Source organism: Xiphophorus maculatus, chromosome 8, assembly GCF_002775205.1.
Source record: "Xiphophorus maculatus strain JP 163 A chromosome 8, X_maculatus-5.0-male, whole genome shotgun sequence".
Lineage (NCBI taxonomy): Eukaryota > Metazoa > Chordata > Actinopteri > Cyprinodontiformes > Poeciliidae > Xiphophorus > Xiphophorus maculatus.
The window spans coordinates 25,202,075-25,225,188 of record NC_036450.1 but is presented as its reverse complement, the minus strand read 5'-3'; the positions used below and the strand labels follow the sequence as shown (position 1 = coordinate 25,225,188).

The following is a 23,114-nucleotide window of genomic DNA, read 5'->3' as shown; positions in this document are numbered from 1 at the left end:
AGAGACTATTAGAATTATTTCAAAGTGATTTTGAGTCAATAGGTCACATGACCTGGAAGCTATTGAATAAAAACCCTCAATTTTGAAGAAAAAAATTCCTAAAAAATGGAAAATGGCTAAAAATGGAAAACAAATGACTGTGCCTCATCTAAAGAGACTATTAGAATTATTTCAAAGTGATTTTGAGTCAATAGGTCACATGACCTGGAAGCTATTGAATAAAAACCCTCAATTTTGATGAAAAAAATTCCTAAAAAATGGAAATGGCTAAAAATGGAAAACAAATGACTGTGCCTCATCTAAAGAGACTATTAGAATTATTTCAAAGTGATTTTGAGTCAATAGGTCACATGACCTGGAAGCTATTGAAGAAAAACCCTCAATTTTGATGAAATAAATTAATTAAAAATTGAAAATGATTTAAAATGGAAAACAAATGACTGTGCCTCAATTAAAGGGACTATTAGAATTATTTCAAAGGGATTTTGAGTCAATAGGTCACATGACCTGGAAGCTATTGAAGAAAAACTCTCAATTTTGATGAAATAAATTCTTTAAAAATTGAAAATGATTTAAAATGGAAAACAAATGACTGTGCCTCATCTAAAGAGACTAGTATAATTATTCCAAAGTGATTTTGAGTCAATAGGTCACATGACCTGGAAGCTATTGAAGAAAACATTATATTTCTTTGACAGGAATGTTAGGTTCAGTAATTTGTTGATAGTCCCTAAGTGAACCTTCGGGCGCTGCGGCCGGGAGCGGTGGAGAACCGCTGGCCGGGAGTAGCGTTCCGAAATCGGATCAACTTTCAGCTAAACGTCGGTTACTCCGCGGAGCTCGGGCCGGGAGCGGTGGAGAACCGCTGGCCGACAGTAGCGTTCATAAATCGGATCAACCTTGAGCTAAACGCCGCTTACTCCGCGGAGCTCGAATATCGAATATCCAACTTGAAACTAACTTCACTGCGGTGTTTATTTCCTGGAGCGGGAAATATGAAATAACTGAAAGGATTCTTGCACGTGATTGGTCCTCAGGCTGAACACGGACTGATCGCTTCCAGGCTGCGAGGCGAGCCGTCTCTCTCTCTCCCCCTCATCCCGCCTGTCGATATCAAAGCGCCGACTGCCTTTGAAGTGTCCCGGTAAGAACTTTTTAACACCGGTCGGTTCTCGCGCACAGATACCGCGCGGAAATATATCGAGAGCCAGAAAATACGTGACTTCTTGCCGCGCGCGACGGCGGAGCCTGTTGTTTGACTTTAACGTACCTTTAAAATCGAACAGCAACGTTGAATCCACGCAGCATTTGCGAACAATAATACATCGTCGCCAGGCCAACTTGCTTTTCCCCGCAATGAACTCTGGTCCGTCATGGCGGCGTGGTAAGAGTTAATCCACAACTGGGATTATCATCTGTAATTCAATCAATTAGAATACTAAAAAACTAAACAATCAGTTAAACATATTTTAAGATATCTATATCCAAATCCTACTGTCTTTTAAAAGACGGTATAGTCTCAATGCAGGGATATTATCTCTAAAAGGTCTACCTGCTTTGTCCACTAGTAGAGGCAGTAATGTAGCTTAAGTTCACACTTTTCCCCTTTTCTTTTGCATTTCGTATAAAAAAAACCTCATATGAATACAGAGCACAGAAAATACTAATGTGAAACTATCAAGCGGTAACAGAGCTCACTGTTTTCATCCCTTTTGTTTTGCCAGTTTCTGAAAATTTGCTAGAAAAATCCTTCGACTTTTGACACTTCAAGATTTTTCTAGAAAATTTCTGGCATTAATCTCAAACTTTCTGAGTTTTTTGGTGCAAATGTACTTTTTCTTTTTTTTTCTTCCTATCTACAGTAACCCTAATATGCCGTCGTGGTACTGGTTGCTGGTCATTTCACCTCATTGTTTTGGACATTTGCAGTTTTTGTCTATTTAACTAGTTTAACAGCTAAAAAAAAGAAGTTGGTTTTGGGGGTTAGTTATACTTTAAGTATGCGTACAATATGGAAGCAGCTGAATTCGATCACACAGCCAGCATCCTATAGGTGTGTGTAGGTGTGTGTGTGTGTGTGTGTGAAGGGGTGTGGGTGGTGTGTTTGCATGAGTAATATCAGTCTTTACAAAGTCTGCCTTTAATCTCAGGATGATCTCAGGATTAACTGTTGTCTGTATGTTAAACCACTCACTGCTCATTATGTTGCTTATTAACCCGATGACTCCTTCTCACTTGGAGATGCAGGAAGCGTCTTTCTAAAGCAGCTGATCCTGATTTACTGGCTATGATGATGAGCCGCTCGACACCCAGGGATCATCTAACGGTCATTATTTTCCCTGGGATTAATCAGCAACAAATTCTGACCGGCGCCAATTAAAATGAGATTGTTCTTCTTTTTTTTTAAACTGATTAACAGGTTCTTAAGGGTTAAAATAAACAGTGGATGATTCTACTGTCCTATGAAAACAAAGAAAGTGGGAAATATTAGCTGTCACACATGGAACTTTTTGACTTTATTTAAACTGCTTTTCTCCTTGTATACTGTTTTAGAATTGTGTTTATATATATATATATATATATATATATATATATATATATATATGTATATATATATATATATATAGCCTATATAAGAGCCAAATCAGCGACAAGAAGCACATATTCTCAAAACAGATGCAACATTAATTCCATTTCAGGTTGGTTTGCATTAAAACCAGAGTGTTGAACCCTGACTCCAGACTAATTGAGATGAATTCGGTGCTGTACCTTTACACGCTTCCACACCGGTTCTGAGTGGAAATGTCTCCCCTGCAGAGAATCGCCGCTCCGTGTGTTTTTACGGCGGTGCGGCTGTGGAGGAGCTGCATACGGTCTGGGGTGAGGTGAGTCTATTATCTGTTGCAGGCAGGAAGGAGGAGGGCGCTGGAGGACAGGCGGGGGTCCTTCCCAGACTCGCTGGAGCCTGGCTCTAACAGCCTCATTGAGACTGAATGGGACGTCTTAATTACTCCAGTTGTGAAAACTGAAGGAGGGGATGCAGCACGCTTTGATCTTCCGGTTGGGGACGGTTGCTATAAATGCGGCCCCCACTTTGAGACGCAATCATAACTCTCTGACCTTTGCAAGGGACCGTCCTGAGAACTTTCCTCTGACTTGGACTCTGAGCTGAGCTTCACTTTTCTTTTTTTTTTTCTTTTAATGAAACAAAAAGGTTTTTTCCTTATTCACTGAGAAACTTGAACCTTCAGTAAGCATGAAGGGCCATTTCTCCATTGAGTGGCTGGCTCAGAGCAGCAAGCCGGCGGGGCCAGCAGTTTGGGGGACACATTCAGAGAGTCTGCCGGGTTTTTACTGCAAACCAAAACCTGAGAAGATTCCAGAACCGGAGCAGCAGCAGCAGCACATTGACACCATCAGTCAGGAAGCTCCTCAGCTCCGAACGTCTCCCAGGAATCAGGGTGAGAGTTTCACTCTGTAAACCGTTAAAGGCGGCGAGTTCAGAACTGCTATCTGCTGCTTATTTATGCACTTTATGGGGAAAAAACATAAACATTCTAATGACTCTTTTCCTAAAAGTACTAATAAATATTGGATTTCACATTTAAAATGTCAACATCAGGATAGTTCAACTTTGTGCTTTATTTTATTAATCAAATTTCTCTTTTACAACTTAAAGCTTTATATATTTTTTTCACTTAACTTTAATAAATAATAGTACAGTTAAAATATGCTACTTACTGAATTTACAATTTTTCATTTATTTGATTATTTATTCATTTTTAGGCTAATAGTTATTTCTACTACTCTAATAGTAATCAATTTACTTTTGCTTTTCACTTTTGCAGAAACATTCAACAACATTTTACTTAGTTTAGTGTCTTTGTTCTGGTGAACTAGTATAATATGATTTTTGGTATCAGCTGGAACAATTTAAGGATTTCAATATTACAAATTAGAATTAAAACATGTTGGTTTTCACTGGTATTTAGTTTTATAAGACAATACTATTCTCTATATTTATCTGCAAAGCAATAACTATGAGATAATTATATGTCTTTTCTCACAGAACCACATAAATATGCCAACATTTGCTTTATAATTTCTACATTTTTCTTTGGGGTGGCAAGTCCAAGTCCAGGTAAAAAAGTTGCGGGTGGCATAGGTGAAAATAAAAAAATATTTAGAATGTATTTATTGGGTTTCACATTTACGTTTTGATTGAGGAAGATGACTGTCTTTGTATGAACTGAACATGGCTCTCTAGGGGGCAATGGTCACCCTCTGGCCCCCCCTTGTGGTCGCCACTGAGAATTCCTGGGAACCTTCACAGAAACAGTGGTCCATGTGCTTCCCTTCATATAACACCACCAGTGGCCGCTCAGCTCTGTGTCTGCTCGTTGTTAAGGTTCCCTTAAAGTCCTGTCCTGCTCGTCTCTGGCTGTAAGCAGGAAGTGAGGCCGGTTTCAGCACCGAGGAGGAGACCTCCGGCTACGAGAGCGAAGGCGGTCAGCCTCAGTCCCCCTCCGCCCACGCCGACAGCGCCTCCTGCACGTCTCCACCGTCGCCCCCGGTGGGCAGGAGGCCCCGCACGGCCTTCACAGCGGAGCAGATCAGCAGCCTGGAGGGGGCGTTCAAGAGGAACGCGTACCTGGGAACGCAGGACAAGGCGGAGCTCTGCAAGAAGCTCAACCTCTCTGACAAGCAGGTGACCGTCCTCAGCTAGCTTCCACTGCTGCTCAGCAGACAGCTTAAGAAAAAACTCAGATCATATTCTTGTTCTGACCTTTAACCTTTAACACACATTGATTCTAAATGTCTTCACTAATTATGCACCATAATTAGAAGTGATTGATACTTTAAGTTCAGTTCATGTTTTTTTTTTGTTATGACCATTTGGAAAATGTGTTTTAATCTAACAGGATTCATTTTTGATGTTTTACATTTTGTTTGTTCTCTATTTTAACATTTAATAAAACAGCTAAGAACTTTAACGTTTTCATGTTACGTTCAGAACCCTAGAAAATGACTTTCTTTGAATTACTTTGAACTTAATAGATATGTGGGTTGTTTTTCAGTAAAGCAGTCACTGTCTGGGACTCATGTGTTACTTTTTAAGCCGTTCCAAAACTTTAATTTTATTTTAATTTCCTCACTTTAAACTTGCACTCCATATATTACAGGTTATATTTGGCATTGATGTCTCCAGAAAACTTTCATCACCAGTTTTGACCAGGCTGGCCAGTAAAAAATTTTAGGGTGGCACAACTACAAAAAAAATAAGATAGTAACCAGGTTACAAGTACCTTCATAATAAATCAGGGTGAAAATATTTTGTAAGTTGTTGAAAGTATTACTTACTTTCAACTAAGTTCAACTTCCTCTTCTGTCCCTCCTGTACCTGGGACGGAAAAGGATTTATTCATTATTGGTACCAAACAAATCTGAATGTATAAATTGATTTTATAAATGTCAGTTTCATTTAACTTTTTGCTTTTTTAGTTTTTTTTGTAAAATGTTTCATCTTCACATAGATTTTTCAGTGAAACGCTGTTTATCATCCGTCACGTTTGCTTCAGCCTCGTACGTTCCCTCTGTGATGTTTGTCTCAGATCAGGAACTGGTTCCAGAACAGGCGGATGAAGCTGAAGAGGACGGTGCAGGACGCCCTGGCCCACGCCTGCCAGGCCAACGTTGGGTCTCACTTCCTGCATTACCCCGAGCTGCAGGCCTACAGGCCCGGCCCGTACCCCAGGTACCACCCGGCCGCTGCCACCGCCGCCGTGGTGGCGCCGGACCCCGACGCCCCCGTGACCTACGTTCACCCTCACAGCCTTCAGTACAGCTCGCCTCTATCCAGCACCTCTGCTCTGCCGCTGGACTCCTTCTACGAGTACAGCAGCCTCCCAGGAGTCATGCTGCCCGCCGCCGCCGCCGCCTCTCACCTCAGAGGAACCTACCCAGCGTACCCCCAGTACTACTGATCGGTGATGTTGGTACCAAATTTAGAACCAGCAGATTTTGTTATTTTTTAACAAAACTACTGAAGCCATCCTGTTAATCATACAAATGCGCCAATCCACTTTTTTCACTTCTGATACCGATATCTGAAGTTAAGAATGGGCCAGTACCGATCCAGTGCAGCTGAATCGACTTTAAACTTTTTTTTTCAACTCAGACATAATTGTACTGAATTGCAAACTTATTTGATAACTCTGCACCGGTACAGCACACACAAACACACCAACAGCTTCACAAGTTTGGTCAAACACGTAAAAACAACTTTAATCTGTTCAGTCAGTGCAGTTGTGAGTATAACAGCCAATTTAACATAAATAATAAAGAAACTGAATCTAACAAAAACAATAGGCAGACTGTCTTGGTAAAACATGTAAAAAATAAACTGAAATAAACCTTCTTTCAAATGGTTTCTATTTTGCGACCAATACAGATAATTAATATTAGGTCAGTGCATCTCTAGTTAATCATAGAACCAAAAGACTTTAAAAAACCTAAAACTCCAACCTGAACTGGGTGGCGTGCAATAATGTGAACAGTGTGTATCTGCCTCTGTACAGTTTTGATCTATTTAAAACTGGACCGACGAAGCTGTTTGTTTAGAGTGGAGTGTTATTGTGACTGTGAAAATGAATTTAAATGAATGAAAAATCATCGCGAGTTCTGTGTGAGCAGCTCCTGCCAGAGTCAACGGGTTCCTCAGCAGAGTGAAAGTAGGCTCTATTGTGCAGGTGTGCTTCTTTATTATGCTGTGATTTATGTTAAAGCTACGGTATGTAACTTTTATTTGAAAAAGACATGTTCTTTGTCGTAACAGTGAAGTATGTGATGTGTGAAAAAAGAATCAAGTTCCTTTCATATGAGTTTCATGGCCAAAAATGTCTCTGAAAACTGAGCCGTAAAAGACGACACAAACAGGACAAATCCTTTCTTCTTTTTTTTTTTTTTTTACATATTATCACATTTGTCCAGAAGAAATAAAATCATTTGAAAATTGTGCTGTTTACTTGTTTTCTCTTTGTTTGCACTGAGAACACAAGGCATCAGCTGGTAGCACTGATGCCTTTTTGGGGCCCTAATAGATTTTTAAAGGGCCCACCATACCAACATGTCAACAGCAGAGGCTTCCATCATTCCAAAGCTATTCTGTGTGTGTGACATAGCTGCTATCGTTAGCGTTGTTTATAATTAGCTTGCATCATTCTGGTGTTACGGCTGTTGATTTGAATTTTATAAGAGCGGCATACAAAAAAAAAGGATTTTGAAATGCGGAGTGGTATTTAAGTGTGCTATTTTATTTTAACCACTTGAAAGTAATATCATGTTTGAAAGCCTCGATTTTTTTCATACTTCTTATCACTTCAACTCAAACTTTGTCTCATTTGACCACAAACCTTTTCTGTAGAAGACATTTTGATTGGTATCCAGTCAAGCTTCAGGGTGTGCTTTTTTGGCCAGCACCCTTACAATTTTGAAATTATGTAATTGTTGCACCATTATGGAAATTGAAACTGAGGTTCCAGCAACTTCCAGCTGACAGCTTCTAGGTTGTTGGCTTTATGAAGGTTCCCATGGAAACGAAGCCCTTCACAATGCTTGGCTGTGCAGGTAAGAGTTTGGAACTTGATTTACTGGTTTGTACTGGACTGTGACTTACAGGGAGGAAAACCTGATGAAATGACATAGTAGATTAAACTTCAAATCTTCTATTTTTTTATATATCTGAACAAAGAATATAAATAATACTAATAAATAATCTAAAACTGTAAAACCACCAAAACACAGTAATTTAAAAACAAGGCTTCAAAAACCCACCTGTCTAGTTAGAGTTGCCTTTGATTAGTAGAAAGTGAAACATTGACCAATATATTTGATGTATATTTGCCTGATAATTTTGTTGATGGTATTTGACAAAATGTAATGTTTATTCCTTGTTTCATAATTGATCACTATGATGTTTTCATTATGTAAAGCACTTTGAACTGCCTTGTTGCTGAAATGTGTTTTACAAATAAACCTGACTTGAGCTACACTTAAATTCAGTGTTACTACTGTGAGAGCTCTTGTCAATTTGACTTTTTGCATATTACCAAACCACATTTTAGTTGTCATTTAATCTTACAGAGAGGATGCTGTCACACTTGACTGAGAAGAAGTGGAGGGTGAAGAGTATACAATAGCGACATCCACTTGCAAAATCGGGTAATGCAACAACAATGTAGTAACACAATGGTTTAGAAAACAAGTGTAAAAAAAATCTGCCCATTTGATAGTTACTTATATTTCCAGAAGCTAATACTTCAGGCTTTAGTTAAAGAACTGGACAGTCACGTCACGTTGTAGCTATTATTGAAGAAGAAACTATTTCTCCTATTATTCAAAAACGTATTTTAAAAATAAAAATAATTATGTTACACAACTATTGTGATTTTACAACTTTAATAAAATAAAATCAAAAGTTTGAAAAAAGTACGAATTAGCTGACATAACTTCGACTGTTTTGTGGACCAATGGCTGACCAGCGATATTAAAGATGGACGATAGCAGGCAAATTTATTGACCAATAAAAAACGCCATAAACTTGTGAAGTTGTCGAAGTGGCAAGCGTTTTGGCCAATCACAGCGCTTCAGTGGAGAACGTGAGGGGAGAACGCGCGACACTGGCTGACGACTGCACGCAGCGAGCTGCTGCTCAGAAAGAGGGGGGCAGAAGCCGAATGGTGGAGCTGAAGATGGCGGATGGCGACAGTGGGAGTGAGCGCGGTGGAAGTAGCGGAGGAGGAGGAGGCGGCTTCCAGCACTTTCAGCGGGACCAGGAGACCCAGGAGCTGGCGTCTAAGCGCCTCGACATTCAGAACAAGCGCTTCTATTTGGATGTCAAACAGAACAGTAAAGGCAGGTTCATTAAAATCGCCGAGGTAGGGGCCGGGGGCTCCAAAAGTCGCTTGACCCTCTCGCTGTCAGTTGCGGCGGAGTTCCGTGACTACCTCGGGGATTTCATCGAGCACTACGCCCAGCTGGGGCCTAGCACTCCGGAGCAAATAGCCCAGGCCACCGCGGGTGAAGATGGTGGGCCGAGGCGAGCTCTAAAGAGCGAGTTTCTTGTCCGGGAAAACCGCAAGTACTACCTGGACTTGAAGGAGAACCAGCGGGGTAGGTTCCTGCGGATCCGGCAGACCGTAAACCGCGGACCTGGCTTTGGGGTCGGGGGGCCCGTGGGTGGCATGCTGGCCGGCCAGACCATTGCCCTTCCGGCGCAAGGGCTAATAGAGTTCAGAGACGCCCTGGCTAAGCTCATAGATGATTACGGGGGAGACGACGAGGAGCTGACAGGGGGCACGGCCGCGGGGGGCTACAGCGAGCTCCCGGAGGGCACCTCCATCATGGTGGACTCTAAGCGGTTCTTTTTCGACGTCGGCTCCAACAAATACGGAGTGTTCCTGCGCGTGAGCGAGGTGAAGCCCAGCTACAGGAACTCTATCACCATCCCGTTCAAAGCCTGGGGCAAGTTCGGAGGAGCCTTCTGCAGGTACGCCGAGGAGATGAAGGAGATCCAGGAGCGGCAGAGGGACAAGATGTACGAGAGGAGAGAGGAGTCCGAGGGGGACGACGTGGATGACGACTGAGCAGGAGAATCACAGCAGCTGTTAGTCCAAGCCACACGGCAGATGTGCGACATTAGGGGTATTTTTTATTAAAGAAGAAAAAAAAAGCAGAAGCGACAGATAAAAGTGCATGACAAATCGTGCTGTAATAGCCTACTAAAAAGTATTGTGGCGTAAAAAGTACATGTGCAGGGACTTATTGGTATATTATCTCAAAAAAGTTTGCAGGGTTAAAGGTTGGAGTGGTTGTGTGATTCTCTGAAAGTGGAAAAAAATGTGCAAATGAGATATTTCTCATTGGTTTTAAAAAAAAAAAGGATGAAATATGCTTTTATGTTTAAAAAAAGAGGAGAGAGAGAGAGAGGTGCTATTAAAACCAGCTGATTGGTTTTTTAATAACTGAAACCAATGACCACCATCCAGTTTGGAACATATAGTTCTTATTTAAAGAGTGAGGACCTGCTTAAGATGATTTTTTTTTTAAAATGTTTCCTGTGCTGGAGTTTATGGAGAAGGTGAGCATTCATCCTGCTCTGGTCCAGAGAGAACCAGAGAGGGACGTACAGTTTGAGATCTGCAGGCTCTTCGTTGAAAAGATTATCCAAAATGTCAGGGGGAGGATTATCCGCACAGCACAGGGGGGTCCAGCGGGGGGGGGTTATGGAATAAATTAAAGCTTTGACTCCAGCAGTCAGTTACAGTGCAAATCAGCTGGGTTTTATGTTATACATACAATTGTTTTAGCGAAGCAAAATCCACAGTGTTTTCAGTAGGGTGACCACCAGAGCATCCCTGGTGGTCACTGCTATAAACACGCGGGGAGCGGGCCCCACGATGGACAACACACAACAACAGCACGGTCACTAGGGTCCAACTTTCTAACGCTACATCAGAAACGGCGAGGAGTTTTTCTCTTCCCCCCCAACCACCAGGCTCTCTGTGGTCCAGGGGCCGGAGCCATGATGGATGTCTGGTACAGCTGCTGTATCCGACGTCTGGACTGATATGCATTGATGGATTTTTTTTTTTTTCTCCCCCAAATGAGAAGTATATTGAAATAAAAAATAAATAAATAAATCTGCTTACATATATTCTAAAGCAAGACCAGCAAAAGATATTTTCAAATATGTATAAAAGAAAATGTATTATCTAAATTTCTTGACTAAAGAAAAAAAATAATAATAAAAAGTAAATTTTCATAAAACAAAGATGTGATTTTAAAGTTCCAGACTTTTTATTATTTTTTTTTTTTTCCCAGAGTGAAATTATAAAGATTTCCTTGATTAAAACGAGTTTAAATTTACCGTTTGGTGTTTTGATTTTTATGTTATTAAGGACCTGTGTTATTTTATTTCACTTTTTCTATAATGACTTAATGTGCAGTACCACCTATTTTGGTATCAATCTCATACCAAGCAAATACAGGGTCGATATCGATACTGATACTTTTTGTTATTGGTTGTATCATCAAACTTCTGACCTTTAGCTGTTTTTCTGTATTTTTCTTTTTGGTTTATTCAGTTAAAACGTTGGAGAGACGTTGATATGCATCTACAAAACGCCTTAAAAAAACGAAAAACAGAAACAATAGAAAAGCTAAAATGTGCGTGCATTTTTTCCCCCCTAATTCATTCAAATGCAAAAAAAAAATATTTTAGAGAAAAACCAGATTTTTAAGTAGAATTGAGAAACTGCAACACAAAAACGGATTTCAAAAGGGAATGTGAAATAGAAGTCTTACCTCAATTTCAGTCCGATATTGATACAGACTTGGTATCGATATTTTGGATCGATCTGCCCACTTATAGATCTAATTATGTTTACTGCTTGTAAAATATATTGATTGCATCGATTATTTAAATTTTCATGCATAGATTACAGTGAAAATGTAAACCGTGTGATTTACAGTGGGAAATATTTCTTGCTATAACAGGTTTTTATATGTCAAACTTAAAAGTTTTACATTCATCAAATAACATTTAATATCAGACCAACATGACCCGAATAAATACAGGATTTTTAGGGTATTTTTTTCAGAGGTTTTTTGCTCCAGTTAATGAGAACAAATCTATTTTTCTGCTCCTACTTTGTGGAGAATTTATGATTTGTAGCTTAAATAAGTAAATATTAGTGTTTGATTCAGTTGGATCTCTTTATAAAATGTTTGTTGTTGTTTTTGTTTTTTTTAATTAACTGCTTCAAATTTTCAGAAACTGGTTTTCTGTAAACAATTTGATCGCTTTTTGGCTGCAGCTATTCAAATATTCTCATAGGGTGAAAACCTAAAACAACCCTAAACCATTTCCTAGAACGTTGAACGTTTTTTCTTCTCCTGCGACTTTAAGAGACTCGAGAACATCCAGGTTTCCTTTATCGTGCTCCACGTCTCAAACAATTACTAAAGTCTTTGCACTGTGGGAGTTTGTGAAATATCAATAAGAGAATTCAGGACCTTCCTGTGGACGTAGCTTTTGTTTGTGCCTGTAACACATAAAATGAAACTAAATGACCTCTTCATTACCCCGTCATGCAAGCTTAGTCGAGGATCATGGTTGCCCATTTGTCTGAGTGTCAAAGTGAGAACCAGCAGGTTTACTTTCACAAGTGGAACATTGCGACTTTCGCCATGAAAAAAAAAAAAGAAGTGAAAGGGGGAAAAGGTTTAAAGAGAAAGAAGACAGGAGTAGAGGAGAGAGAGAAGCAGAGAGAACACAAGTCAGCATCCTAGCAGTCTGCCTCTAAACCTGCAGGAAGAGAGAAGAAAAAACAACAAACAGCAGCATAAATTATAACAACAGCAATAACATCCATGGAAAGTACAGTATGGTAAAACAAAACGTATTTAGTGGCAACTGCGGCTCAGCTGAGAGTGACTCTGACAAACACCAGAATCTAAAACATCTATATGTTCAAAAAATATATTAAGAAGCTAAATAATGGGTCTTTAAGCTTTTTCTTAGGTTCCTGGATACAAAACACATCAGAGGTGTTATACATGACTAAGGCCTAATTATTGAAAAATGAAACGACACAAACAACAGAGAAACCGAGTCTTGCCTTGGTCAGTTCAACAGTTTGGACACCCTGGTCTAAACGGGCTCCAGGGTCTACAAACTGGATGAAGTGACTCTGTGTCGTTCCTCTGTCTCCCTCACATTCACACGGCTGCACGCTTACATAACCGTAACATACAAAACTGACGAAAGTCTTCTGTGTTACACAAAACAAAAACTGATGGAGCAGACCGACGCCCGGCAGAGAGGCTGCAGAATGAGGAGATAAAAGCAGAAGTCTGCACTACGGTGGCCGACAGGTGCAAATGCGCAGCAAAAGAGAAAACATGCAAACAAAAAAGAAGACACCCCCGAATGAAATGCAGCAAATAAAAAGAGAGACGCAAACACCCCCGAATGAAATGCAGCAAATAAAAAGAGAGACGCAAACACCCCCGAATGAAATGCAGCAAATAAAAAGAGAGACGCAAACACCCCCGAATGAAATGCAGCAAATAAAAAGAGAGACGCAAACACCCCCGAATGAAATGCAGCAAACAAAAAGTGTTGAAAACGGAAGTGCTCCAGACCACTAGGGGGAGTCAAAGAAAATAGTATTCATTTCTATGGGACCAGATGCAAGATTCAGAGAAAGAAATTTGAAAGAAAGTAAAGGTATCTCTCTGAATCTTGCATCTGGAAAGTGTGATTATTGTGAGAAGTCTGAAACAATAGAGCATGTTATTTTAGAGTGTTGTAAGTATGAAGAAGAGAGAAGATGCATGCTGAGAGAGTGTGTAGGTATTAAAGAAAGGTTTAATTTAATAGAATTTTTGAGGAGAGATTTCGGGAGTAGACATATTCAAATAATTATTCGGTATCTTAAAAAAACAAAGCTATTTCATAGGATATGAGTAGAGCAAGTTGGGTGTGAATGTGTAAAGAATATCAAAGAGGGGTATATAAAGTTATAAGCAAGTTGGATAATATAAGCAGGTGTGTATGTGTGGGGGTATGTTTAATCAGGAGTTAATGGAGGGAAAAGGTAGAAAGTGAAAGTTTATAGACCATCTCGAACCACACTCCATACTGGTAAGTGGCGGTAATGCTACTGTAAGTTTGTTGCCAACCGCCAATAAATACCAAGAAGAAGAAGAAGAAGAAGAATCTTGCATCTGGTCCCATAGAAATGAATACTATTTTCTTTGACTCCCCCTAGTGGTCTGGAGCACTTCCGTTTTCAACACTTTTTATTTGCTGCATTTCATTCGGGGGTGTTTGCGTCTCTCTTTTTATTTGCTGCATTTCATTCGGGGGTGTTTGCGTCTCTCTTTTTGTTTGCTGCATTTCATTCGGGGGTGTTTGCGTCTCTCTTTTTATTTGCTGCATTTCATTCGGGGGTGTTTGCGTCTCTCTTTTTGTTTGCTGCATTTCATTCGGGGGTGTTTGCGTCTCTCTTTTTATTTGCTGCATTTCATTCGGGGGTGTTTGCGTCTCTCTTTTTATTTGCTGCATTTCATTCGGGGGTGTCTTCTTTTTTGTTTGCATGTTTTCTCTTTTGCTGCGCATTTGCACCTGTCGGCCACCGTAGGTTCCAGTTGGTATGTTTGACCAGTTCTAGGTTCCTTTAACATAGAACTTGTGACCTGCGAGGAGAACATGAACTCTGCTGTCACCAGAGTTAATCAGGACTGTTGAAGCTCTGAACAACAAGAGCTTGTTCTGCCGTCCATGACTCTCCGCTGCCTCATCTCTCTGTGCACTCAACCGAAAACGTGTACAGCTGAACATGTGAGGGACAAGAAGGGGGTGTTCGGGGGTGTAGGGGGTAGTTAGGGGTAATTCGATTCCATCCTCTTACCCCCACCTCTCCTGGTGATCCTGTTGTCAGAGCCGGTTTGCCGGTTGTTCTGCGGGTGAGTTTTGGCAGCTGCCAGGCCCCCAGGTGTACGTGTGCTGACAGGGCATGCTGGGAGTTTAAATGCGAGAGAGCCTCCACTGACTTAACATTCCTGATTCTGGGAGTCAGCTGTGCCATAAGAATCCACACCGCCTGGAGGGATGGGGGGGCGGAGGGAAGGGAACAGAGTCGTACAAGAGTCTGATTGTGCTGAGCTCCAGCTGAAACACACTCAGCTATGTGCAGACAGGTAGAGAGAGGCTGTTTCCAGGAAACATTGTGTTTCAGCTTCACAAGCAGGTCAGCTGATCCATCCCAGCCACGGCGTCACCAGTAGAACACAAATACAGACCAGTGTGGAGGACAAACTTTTAAAGCATGATGCTAAGAGCTAAAAGCTACAAAATCATAGTCTTGTATTTTAGTGATATTGGAAAGTTTATTTCTTTCCAATAAATAAACTGACGGCTGATGTTTTCAAGATTTTATTTCTGTTATTTTTGGTGATTTTCTTTTTTTTCTTTTGCTTCTGGCTAATAGAAACGTGACATTTATAGGATTAAAATATTACGTCAGACAAAAAACCCCCAACATTTTCAATAGAAATATGTCTTATTAAAAAGTATGTTTAATAGCTGATAAAAGTTTATTTTCCAAAAAGTACTTTTTATCTTATAAATGAGTCTCAGAATGCATATTCTAATGTGTTGACTAAAGAATCAGTGTCAGTCTGTCACAATCTAAAATTTGTTCTACAGGAAGACTTCATTTTGTTTTTATTTATTTTGGCACTAGAGGCATTGTTGGCTTTACTGACAGGAAATGGTCAGAGAGAGAGAAAGAAGGGGAGAGACATGTAGCAAGCCTCTCAAGTCCGGGAATCGAACCCCAGACAGCATTGGAGACCACAGCATCTGTTTATGGGACACCCGCTCTACCACTGCACCACACAGCGCCCCCTATAGGATGAATTATTGACCTATGCCTGGATTGACTTATATTACAAATATAAAGAACATAAAAAAATGTTAAAAATCTTTTGGAACTTTATCAAAAATAAGATTTATTTCTTCAATCAGATACTTCATGCTATCATGTACTTAGTTATTTGGTAGCACTGTTGCTTTGCAGCATGTTCTCCTTGTGCATGCGTGGGTTCTCTCCGGGTACTCCGGCTTCCTCCCACTGTCCAAAAACATGACTGTTAGGTTAACTGGTCTCTCTAAATTCTCCTTAGGTGTGAATGTGTGTGAGTAGGTCTGAGTGTGTGTGTGTGGGGGGGGTGTGAGTAGGTGTGAGTGTGTGTGTGCATGGTTGTTTGTCCTGTTTCTGTGTTGCCCAGCGACAGACTGGTGACCTGTCCAGGTGACCCCGTCTCTCACCTGAAACGTTCGCTGGAGAAGCACCAGCACCTCCAGACCTCACTGGGGACAAAGGTGTACAGAAAATGGAAGGATGGATAGTAATTTTTACTAAATACAATGTCTGTCTTCTAAGGACTAAGCTAAAATAATAAAATAAAACAACTAAAATACTTCTACTGTGCTATAGTTCATATCGATTCCAAGACTTTTGAAAGTGACATCAGATAGGGGCTGACTGACTACAAACATGCAGAGTTGCAGGAGTCAGATAAAACGGTATGCATTTCAAACTGCATTTCTAAGGCAACATGGGATTTTTTCTTTCTTTTTTTTTTAATGGGATGTCAGTTTCAAATACACGGACCCCCCACATCCACATGGGACGGTTCCCAGAAATATTTTCACCCACACGACCTCAACCTAAAGACTGCTTTTACTCCCCCAGACCTGTAAGTGGCGCTAAACATAGATTTTAGGACATAAAACCTCCTCACGAGGTGAGCGGTTAACAACGAGAAGACAAGAATGGCGAACAACAAAGCGGAAGTAGAGTCTTCTGCGTGGAGCAACGATGAAGTGGAGCCTTTTCTCTCTGTCAGGTTGGTTTATAGAATTAATTAACTACAAGACAAAAATGTTCACAGCCATCAACCTCTAAAATAACTCTTTAACTAAGCAATTTACAGCAACATTTAATTTACCTTTGGGCTCAATATATTTTTAACTATTTATTTTATAAACTCTCCAGTCTGTAACCCGTTTCAAAACTATAGAGGGTTAGCTTGTGGGGGGTAGCGAAGTAGAAATGGTTTAAAACTTTCCTGTTACAGAAACAAAACATTCCTGTGTGGATGGTGCCTAAAAAAGCTCAGTTAAACTTCTCAAAGCCTTGGGTTGTGTAATAATACACATCTGGCTTCCTTATTGACTTTCAATATGAACTTTAATGAGTTTGCCTATAAATAGGAGAGCACCAATTGCAGTTTTCTGGCCGATCGTCTATTGCCAATCTTTAAAATGTCAGTCTGCCCCAGTAGCATTCAGAAGCAACAGTACTTATGTTTTAACTCAGGAAGAGTTCAGAAATCAATATTTGGTGGAATAACCAGGAGGTTTACAATGAGGTTCTCTTCATTTTTTCCAGAGCTGTATCAATAAATATCAAAATATAGCAGAAACACAACTTATGGTCCACAATGAGGCAATGCGCTGCAGTGCAGGAACATCCAGCTCAGTTTGCTGCTGTGACTAAGATTACATTTCCACAGGATTTAAAAATACTCCGGCTTTCGCAGCACTGTATTGATGGAATCGATCTGTTTGACTTTAAGGTGAATTACGTAGCCGTACAGTGACTCACTCTGACTTACACAGGCATGCTGAGTGTTTTTTGGGGGTTTTTAAGACCGCTGGGGCTCTCGGATATTTCCAGAGAACGTTGTACAGCAGCCGTATTTTTACTCCTGGTCTTAGGTAATTCCTCTAAAATGAAAACAGACACAATCCCAGATGATTTCACGGCTAAAGCATTTCCCAGATGTAGGATCGTTTTCTGAGACCTCGTTATCAGACACATTCACTGGAATCAGAGTCTGAATGAAGCTCCTGTTAAGTCTAGTTTCACTGTAGCTAGCAGAATTCAAACTAACTGATATTTAGTTATGTCTAATTGCTGTATAATTGATACTGTTTGTATTATACAGTTGTATTTAATTGTACTTGACTTGTAATTGGGAGTTTTGACTTTTCACACAAGACAACTTTAGACATTGTAAAGTAGGCTTGGGATGATAGAGGCATTGTTGGTAATAAATGGTAACTGCTTGGTGACGTCATGACGTTGTGCTGCAGGCATCGCAAAACAACACCTTTTACATTGCTGAGTTATTTTGACGGAATAGCCAATGTCCGATATTAAATTTTACAGGCCGATAACAATACTATGCCGATAATATCGTGCATCCCTAGTAATAAATGTTCACTTCCATCTCTGTTGTTGCAAGACGTTTCTGATGCTGGTGAATTTCTATTGTACAAAATAAAAATGAAAGATATTTTTACATGTATTCAAGGGCATTTCAGCTTCTACTCACAACACCTTAGAAAACATTCATCCAGTGTCCAGAGATGCCACTGGCCTAGTAGTAGAAGTCACTATTTTCTACTGAAGTCACCACAGCATCTCAACGGATGCCGTTTTTATTTTCGCTCCATTCTTTCTCCAGCTGGTTTAATTTCCAAACTGGGAGTTCTGGACCTCCTGTTGCCTTGTTCGTCTCCCCCGCCACCCCCTCAGTGCTGCAGCAGTGGTGTGTGTGCAGGCTCGCACACGTCAACAGTGGGACTTATGCAGGCCGTGAGCAACGTAATACCTCGCCAGGCACGGTGCCAAACGAAGCCAGGATTATTCCACATGCTCCCAGCAGTTCAGCGCCATCACACAAGCGTCAGTCACATTTAACCACTCCGATTTTACAGTTCTGCGCTTGGGTTCTTTTTGCGTTTCTGCAAATCTGCTGGAAGCATTAAAGTATTTAATAAAAGTTTGAGTTTCTGGAATCTGGCCAAAGGAAAAGAAAAGGCAGATCTTTCCTCTCCTCCCCTCTCTGTCATGAGCTGCTCTAAAGCTTGTGCACATGCATGATTTAGGTCACTCCACAAGTTCTACTACTAATATATTATTTATCATATTTTAAGATCATCTTGTTAATCCGCAGCTGTGCATCAACAGATTAGTAAAGAGTTTCTTAGGTGAAACCAAGTTCAGTGCTCACCCTCATAGTTGTCTTTTTTTAATGCCACTTCCTGTGGTAAGTAGCTGACATTTTAGCTGTCAGTGGCTCTGCTGAGTTCACAAGCTAGCTTGTTGCTGGTGTTGTTAGCTCTGGTGAAGAGAGAAAGGACCTGTGCAGGAAAATAACAGTCCAGCATTCACTGAAAACAGAATGGAGCTGTAACTTAAATAAAAAAATTTAAAAAAAGATTTAATTTGTTGGATGTAATCAAATTAAGTTAGTCAAACTTCCGTTATTTACATTTGTTTAACATGACAACTTAATAAACGTAACACTTATTTTTGATTAACTTCCTCTATTTACTTGTAACAAATCAACTTATTTATTTATTTTTAGCTGGATCCCCTGTTTTGTTTTTTCAGTGTTGCCTTTTGTAGTGTACACAATTTCATTTCCAGCTACACCAGATGACAAATCTAGAAATGTTCTGAGGAACGCGGTTTCAAAAAATCATCTATAAAGCTCAAACAATTTGGGAGTTGGTGCCAAATCCTTCTGGAAAATAAAACCAGCATCTCTAGTATACCACAGAGTTTACTAAAGATCTAATCCGATTGAGATGCTGTGATGTAACCTGAAACAAACTGGTTCCTTTTGAAAACCATCCAAACTGACCTAACTACAACATTTTTTACACAAAAGAGTGGGCCGAAATTCCCCCACTGTGTTGCAAAAGGCCGATTTCACATTATCATCAGTGATTGATGACAGTTGTTGCTACCAAGGGTGACACAACCGGTTATTTGGTTTAGAGTCCAATTACTTTTCCACTCAGTGCCAAGTTGGTTTGGCAAAAATCTTTTAAAGGGGCAGTATTTGGTATTTCCAGGCACATAGTGCCATTTTATTGCACAATCAAGTAGCTATGTTATCTTCAGTAAAATGCTGCATATATATAACAAATATGACTCAACAGAAATTTGACTTTGTAATTTAATGCCTACAAATTGGGTCTCTTCCTCTTTAAAAACTCCTGCTTTTTCTGAGACTCCGCCTTCAGGAAGTAATCAGAACATGGCACCCCTATTAACTCTATCCGCTATTAACATTATTACCAGCGTTACACTGAGAAGTAGCTCGTATGCTGAGTTCAGTAGCTGCGCCGCTCCACCAGGTATTTGCTAATTGCTCCTGGTTAGTCTGAAGGAGCTGATTGAGATGCTGTGAGGCGGAAGCCTGGAAACTGCAGCTCTGAGAAGGAGCGTTTTACACAGTTGAATGGTTGCCATGGAGAAGAAATAATTTCTCAAACATGCATGAAAGAATCATGGCAACACTCCAATTATGTTCTTGATGAGGAAATAACATTATTACATCACGTAAAGTTCAAAAAAGTTGACTTTACATAATGCTGGCCCTTTAAGTCAGTCGGTGTGCTAGTTTTGGCTTTTAAATCCAAACTAGCTTAAAAGCTAATGTTAGCTTAAATGAATAAAACTCATTTTATGTAAAGGAAAACATTAGCTAAGTTGTAGCTACGATGCACAGGGTCACACATCGTACGCACCCAACGTGACAGATTGGGAGTAACTTCAAAGATGGAGTAAAGTGAGATGAGAGACCAGAGGGAGGCGCACCATGTTTGTAGGCAGCAGAGAGACAGCGGCAGAGAGAGATCCTCTGTTAGCGAGAAGAAGCATGATCCTGCTGTGAAGCCACGCTACCGGGGCTATATTTAGCTCCTGTTGCCATGTGCTGGGAATGTTCATGGCAGAGGGACACACACACACACACACACACACACACACTGAGTGGTAACACTGGACAACAGGTTCACTGCTGGTCTCCCTCTTCTGACTCCACATGTGTGGTCAGATTCAGAGATGGGATTTGATCTCTTATCCTGAACTTCCATACAACCTCACTTGGTGAAATCGACAACCGGTTCTAAGGTTTAATAGATGTATTCTTTTGTGCTTGTTGTGTCTTTACAGTCGCTTGATGGAAAAAAAAAACCGGCTTTGTGCAATCATTAGGAAGGAGAACCTGTGTGTTCGTTTCAGTGAGATGGGGCCAAGTTAACGATTGTTTTCTGAGAAAGTCAAAGTGAAACACAAAGCTTTCAGAATTAAAGATGACATTCATTTGAAGTACAAGGAATAAATGACATGTAGGATTCCACAATCTGATGGAGTTTCTTTTTCCTCCATTCTTTTGCATTTCTAACAGGAAATGCACATCATCTGTATAATCTGCTTCATGCCGTCCATGTGAATGTGGAGCAGCAGTGTTTCTCTCAGAAGCAGCCTGAGGTGTCGCCATGCAGACCCACCGAGGCTCCGCCAATAAGGAGACCCCGAGCGTCCTCCACGCCGCCTCTGATTGGCTGAGATTCTTTAAGTCCGCCATTGTAAAGTGTATGGACAGGTTGACGTTTAATTTGCAGAGTGCTGAAATCGAGATTACTGGCTGTCGAGCGCGTTTCCACGGACGATGAATGCAGCAAAAGCTTCAAAGTCACTAAATCGGGGTTTTTTTCTTTCGGCAGAATAAAATTGCAACTCAAAGAGACGAGTAGGATGACAGGAAGGCACGCTCTTTCTTTGGAGCGAGGGCTGTACCTTAAACGCATTGTGGAAGAGGCAGAGGAGGAAATCAACAAAGTGCCTGGAGGGAACCACAATCATTTGTAAAAAATAAAATTCAGGGATCATTCGGTCATTATTTATCTGCTTTTATGAAAGTAATCCTGAAGCGAGGTCACCAGGTCACTCAACGGCAGTCAGTCATTCGCTACAAATCTGTCTTCTAACAGACGGTAGATGATTGTCTCCTACAGATGATGAAAACCCAAAATTCAGCGTGGACCAGTAACAAGTTCACCTGGAAAATGAAATCAGCTTCTCCATCAGCAGAAGGAAGCAGGAAGTGATGTAAATCTCTCTGTAGACGGTTGTGTTGACCGTGGACTTGGTGGTGGGTGACAAGGACTTAAGAATTGTATTGCAATATTTAGTGTCACTATCATGACACTGATAAAAGAGACAGTAGGAACTATTCATTACTTCTTCTTGGTGTAGCTGTACAGCTGTGGTCGCCTGGTGCAGCTTTCATAGCACCACAAACACAAATACTGTTAAAATGCTCCAAACAGGACACTTACCTAAAGAAGTGTGATTTATATCAGCAACTGCATTCAATTGTTTTTTTTAATTTACTGATATTAATGAGAAATAATATCAAAAATAACATTTCCGATAATATTATTATCAGTTTTGTTGTTTTATTTAACATCATTAATTGAAATTTATCAAGACGACAATAGATCAAAATTCTTACGGTGAATTTTTTTGTAGTAACTGATAAACAATACGATACTGCTACCTGGACTTCAGAAAACCCAGAGGACCAGAACAAGCGGAGGACACGGTACCAAACCATCACTGACTGTGGACTGAATATTGACTGATGTTACTTCAGCACAGTTTTAATGAAATAAACCTTAAAAGCTCAAATTTGAAAGGAAATTCGTGCTGAAGGTCTGCATAAATGACCTACTACTGCACATATGAAGTGTCTCTTCGCTGTTCTCAGGAGAAATATAAAAATCCATATCATAGTTGATAGTGATGCCCTCATTTAGGCATTTCCAAACTCTGCTCTCTGTTGTGTTTGCAGCGGAGAATCCATGGCGCTGGCAACAAAACGAAGCCTTCTTGTTCTGAATATTCAGTAAATGTAAAGCTGTTGTTAATTGGCTGATTCTAGGTCTAGGATGACATGTCACCACCAGGGGTCACTGCAACACCAAAAATATCCAGCTTCCTCCAGTTCGAGCCCATCGTGCTCTCTAATACAGACCCACTCAATAAATTAGGATGTCGTTGAGAAGTTCACTAACTGCTCCATACCATACCATACCATACCAACTTTATTTATAAAGCACTTTAAAACAACCACAGCTGATACAAAGTGCTGTACATCAAAACACAACATAACAATAAAAAAAACATAAAATAAAAACTTACAGTTTAAAAACAAAAACAAAAAAAAAAAAAAAATACAATTTAAAACTAGATCCCGCTAGAGTTAAAAGCCAAATAAAATAGATGGGTTTTAAGACGAGCTTTAAAAGCTGTGTAATGTGTTAATGAAACACATTACACAGCTCAATCACACACAGACTGTTGTTTTCCTGGCCTTCATTGTGTTTTCTGACAATTTCGTACTTAAACTAAACAAAAACATGACATTTAAATGAATATTGTCACTGTCCTAAAATGGCATATGTCATTTTTGCTAAAAAGTGATTTAGGAAAAAAAAAACACAAAACACTTGGCAAAGATGGCTCATGCCTTTGTTTTAAAAAGGTGACAATACAATAGTACAATAAAAAAATATTTTATGATTTAATGACAAATTATGCTTAAGTTATTTTTGAATGTACTTTCAGTTTGACAAATGAGCCTAGTCAGAAAGTATATTCTAATTTATTGAA

General features: G+C 40.1%; 2 protein-coding genes across 3 annotated transcripts; both read left to right on the top strand.

Annotated features, from left to right (window-relative positions):
* Positions 1-454: 454 nt before the first annotated feature.
* On the top strand, positions 455-7,802 carry LOC102224611 (homeobox protein vent1-like). 2 transcript variants are annotated; one of them, XM_023338318.1, is made up of 4 exons: positions 455-1,144; positions 2,818-3,461; positions 4,452-4,708; positions 5,613-7,802. In XM_023338318.1, the coding sequence occupies exons 2-4, from the start codon at positions 3,257-3,259 to the stop codon at positions 5,982-5,984; spliced, it is 834 nt and encodes a 277-aa protein (XP_023194086.1). In that variant the 5' UTR covers positions 455-1,144; positions 2,818-3,256; the 3' UTR covers positions 5,985-7,802. The 2 variants fall into 2 exon arrangements, with proteins under 2 accessions (XP_023194086.1, XP_005813122.2); XM_005813065.2 differs by lacking the exon at positions 455-1,144 and having other exon boundaries at positions 2,658-3,461.
* Positions 7,803-8,645: 843 nt separating this feature from the next.
* On the top strand, positions 8,646-10,927 carry purb (purine rich element binding protein B). Its single transcript, XM_005813060.3, has one exon. It carries the CDS (start codon positions 8,736-8,738, stop codon positions 9,642-9,644), a length of 909 nt encoding a protein of 302 aa, XP_005813117.2. The 5' UTR covers positions 8,646-8,735; the 3' UTR covers positions 9,645-10,927.
* The last annotated feature ends 12,187 nt before the right edge of the window (positions 10,928-23,114 follow it).

What these genes read in the sequence shown, in the direction of transcription:
- LOC102224611 (XM_023338318.1), top strand. Translation starts at nt 3,257, where the DNA reads ATGAAGGGCCATTTCTCCATTGAGTGGCTGGCTCAGAGCAGCAAGCCG. An exon ending in AACGTCTCCCAGGAATCAGG is followed by an intron (nt 3,462 to 4,451) that starts GTGAGAGTTTCA and finishes GGCTGTAAGCAG; the next exon opens with GAAGTGAGGCCGGTTTCAGC. An exon ending in TCAACCTCTCTGACAAGCAG is followed by an intron (nt 4,709 to 5,612) that starts GTGACCGTCCTC and finishes TGTTTGTCTCAG; the next exon opens with ATCAGGAACTGGTTCCAGAA.
- purb (XM_005813060.3), top strand. Translation starts at nt 8,736, where the DNA reads ATGGTGGAGCTGAAGATGGCGGATGGCGACAGTGGGAGTGAGCGCGGT.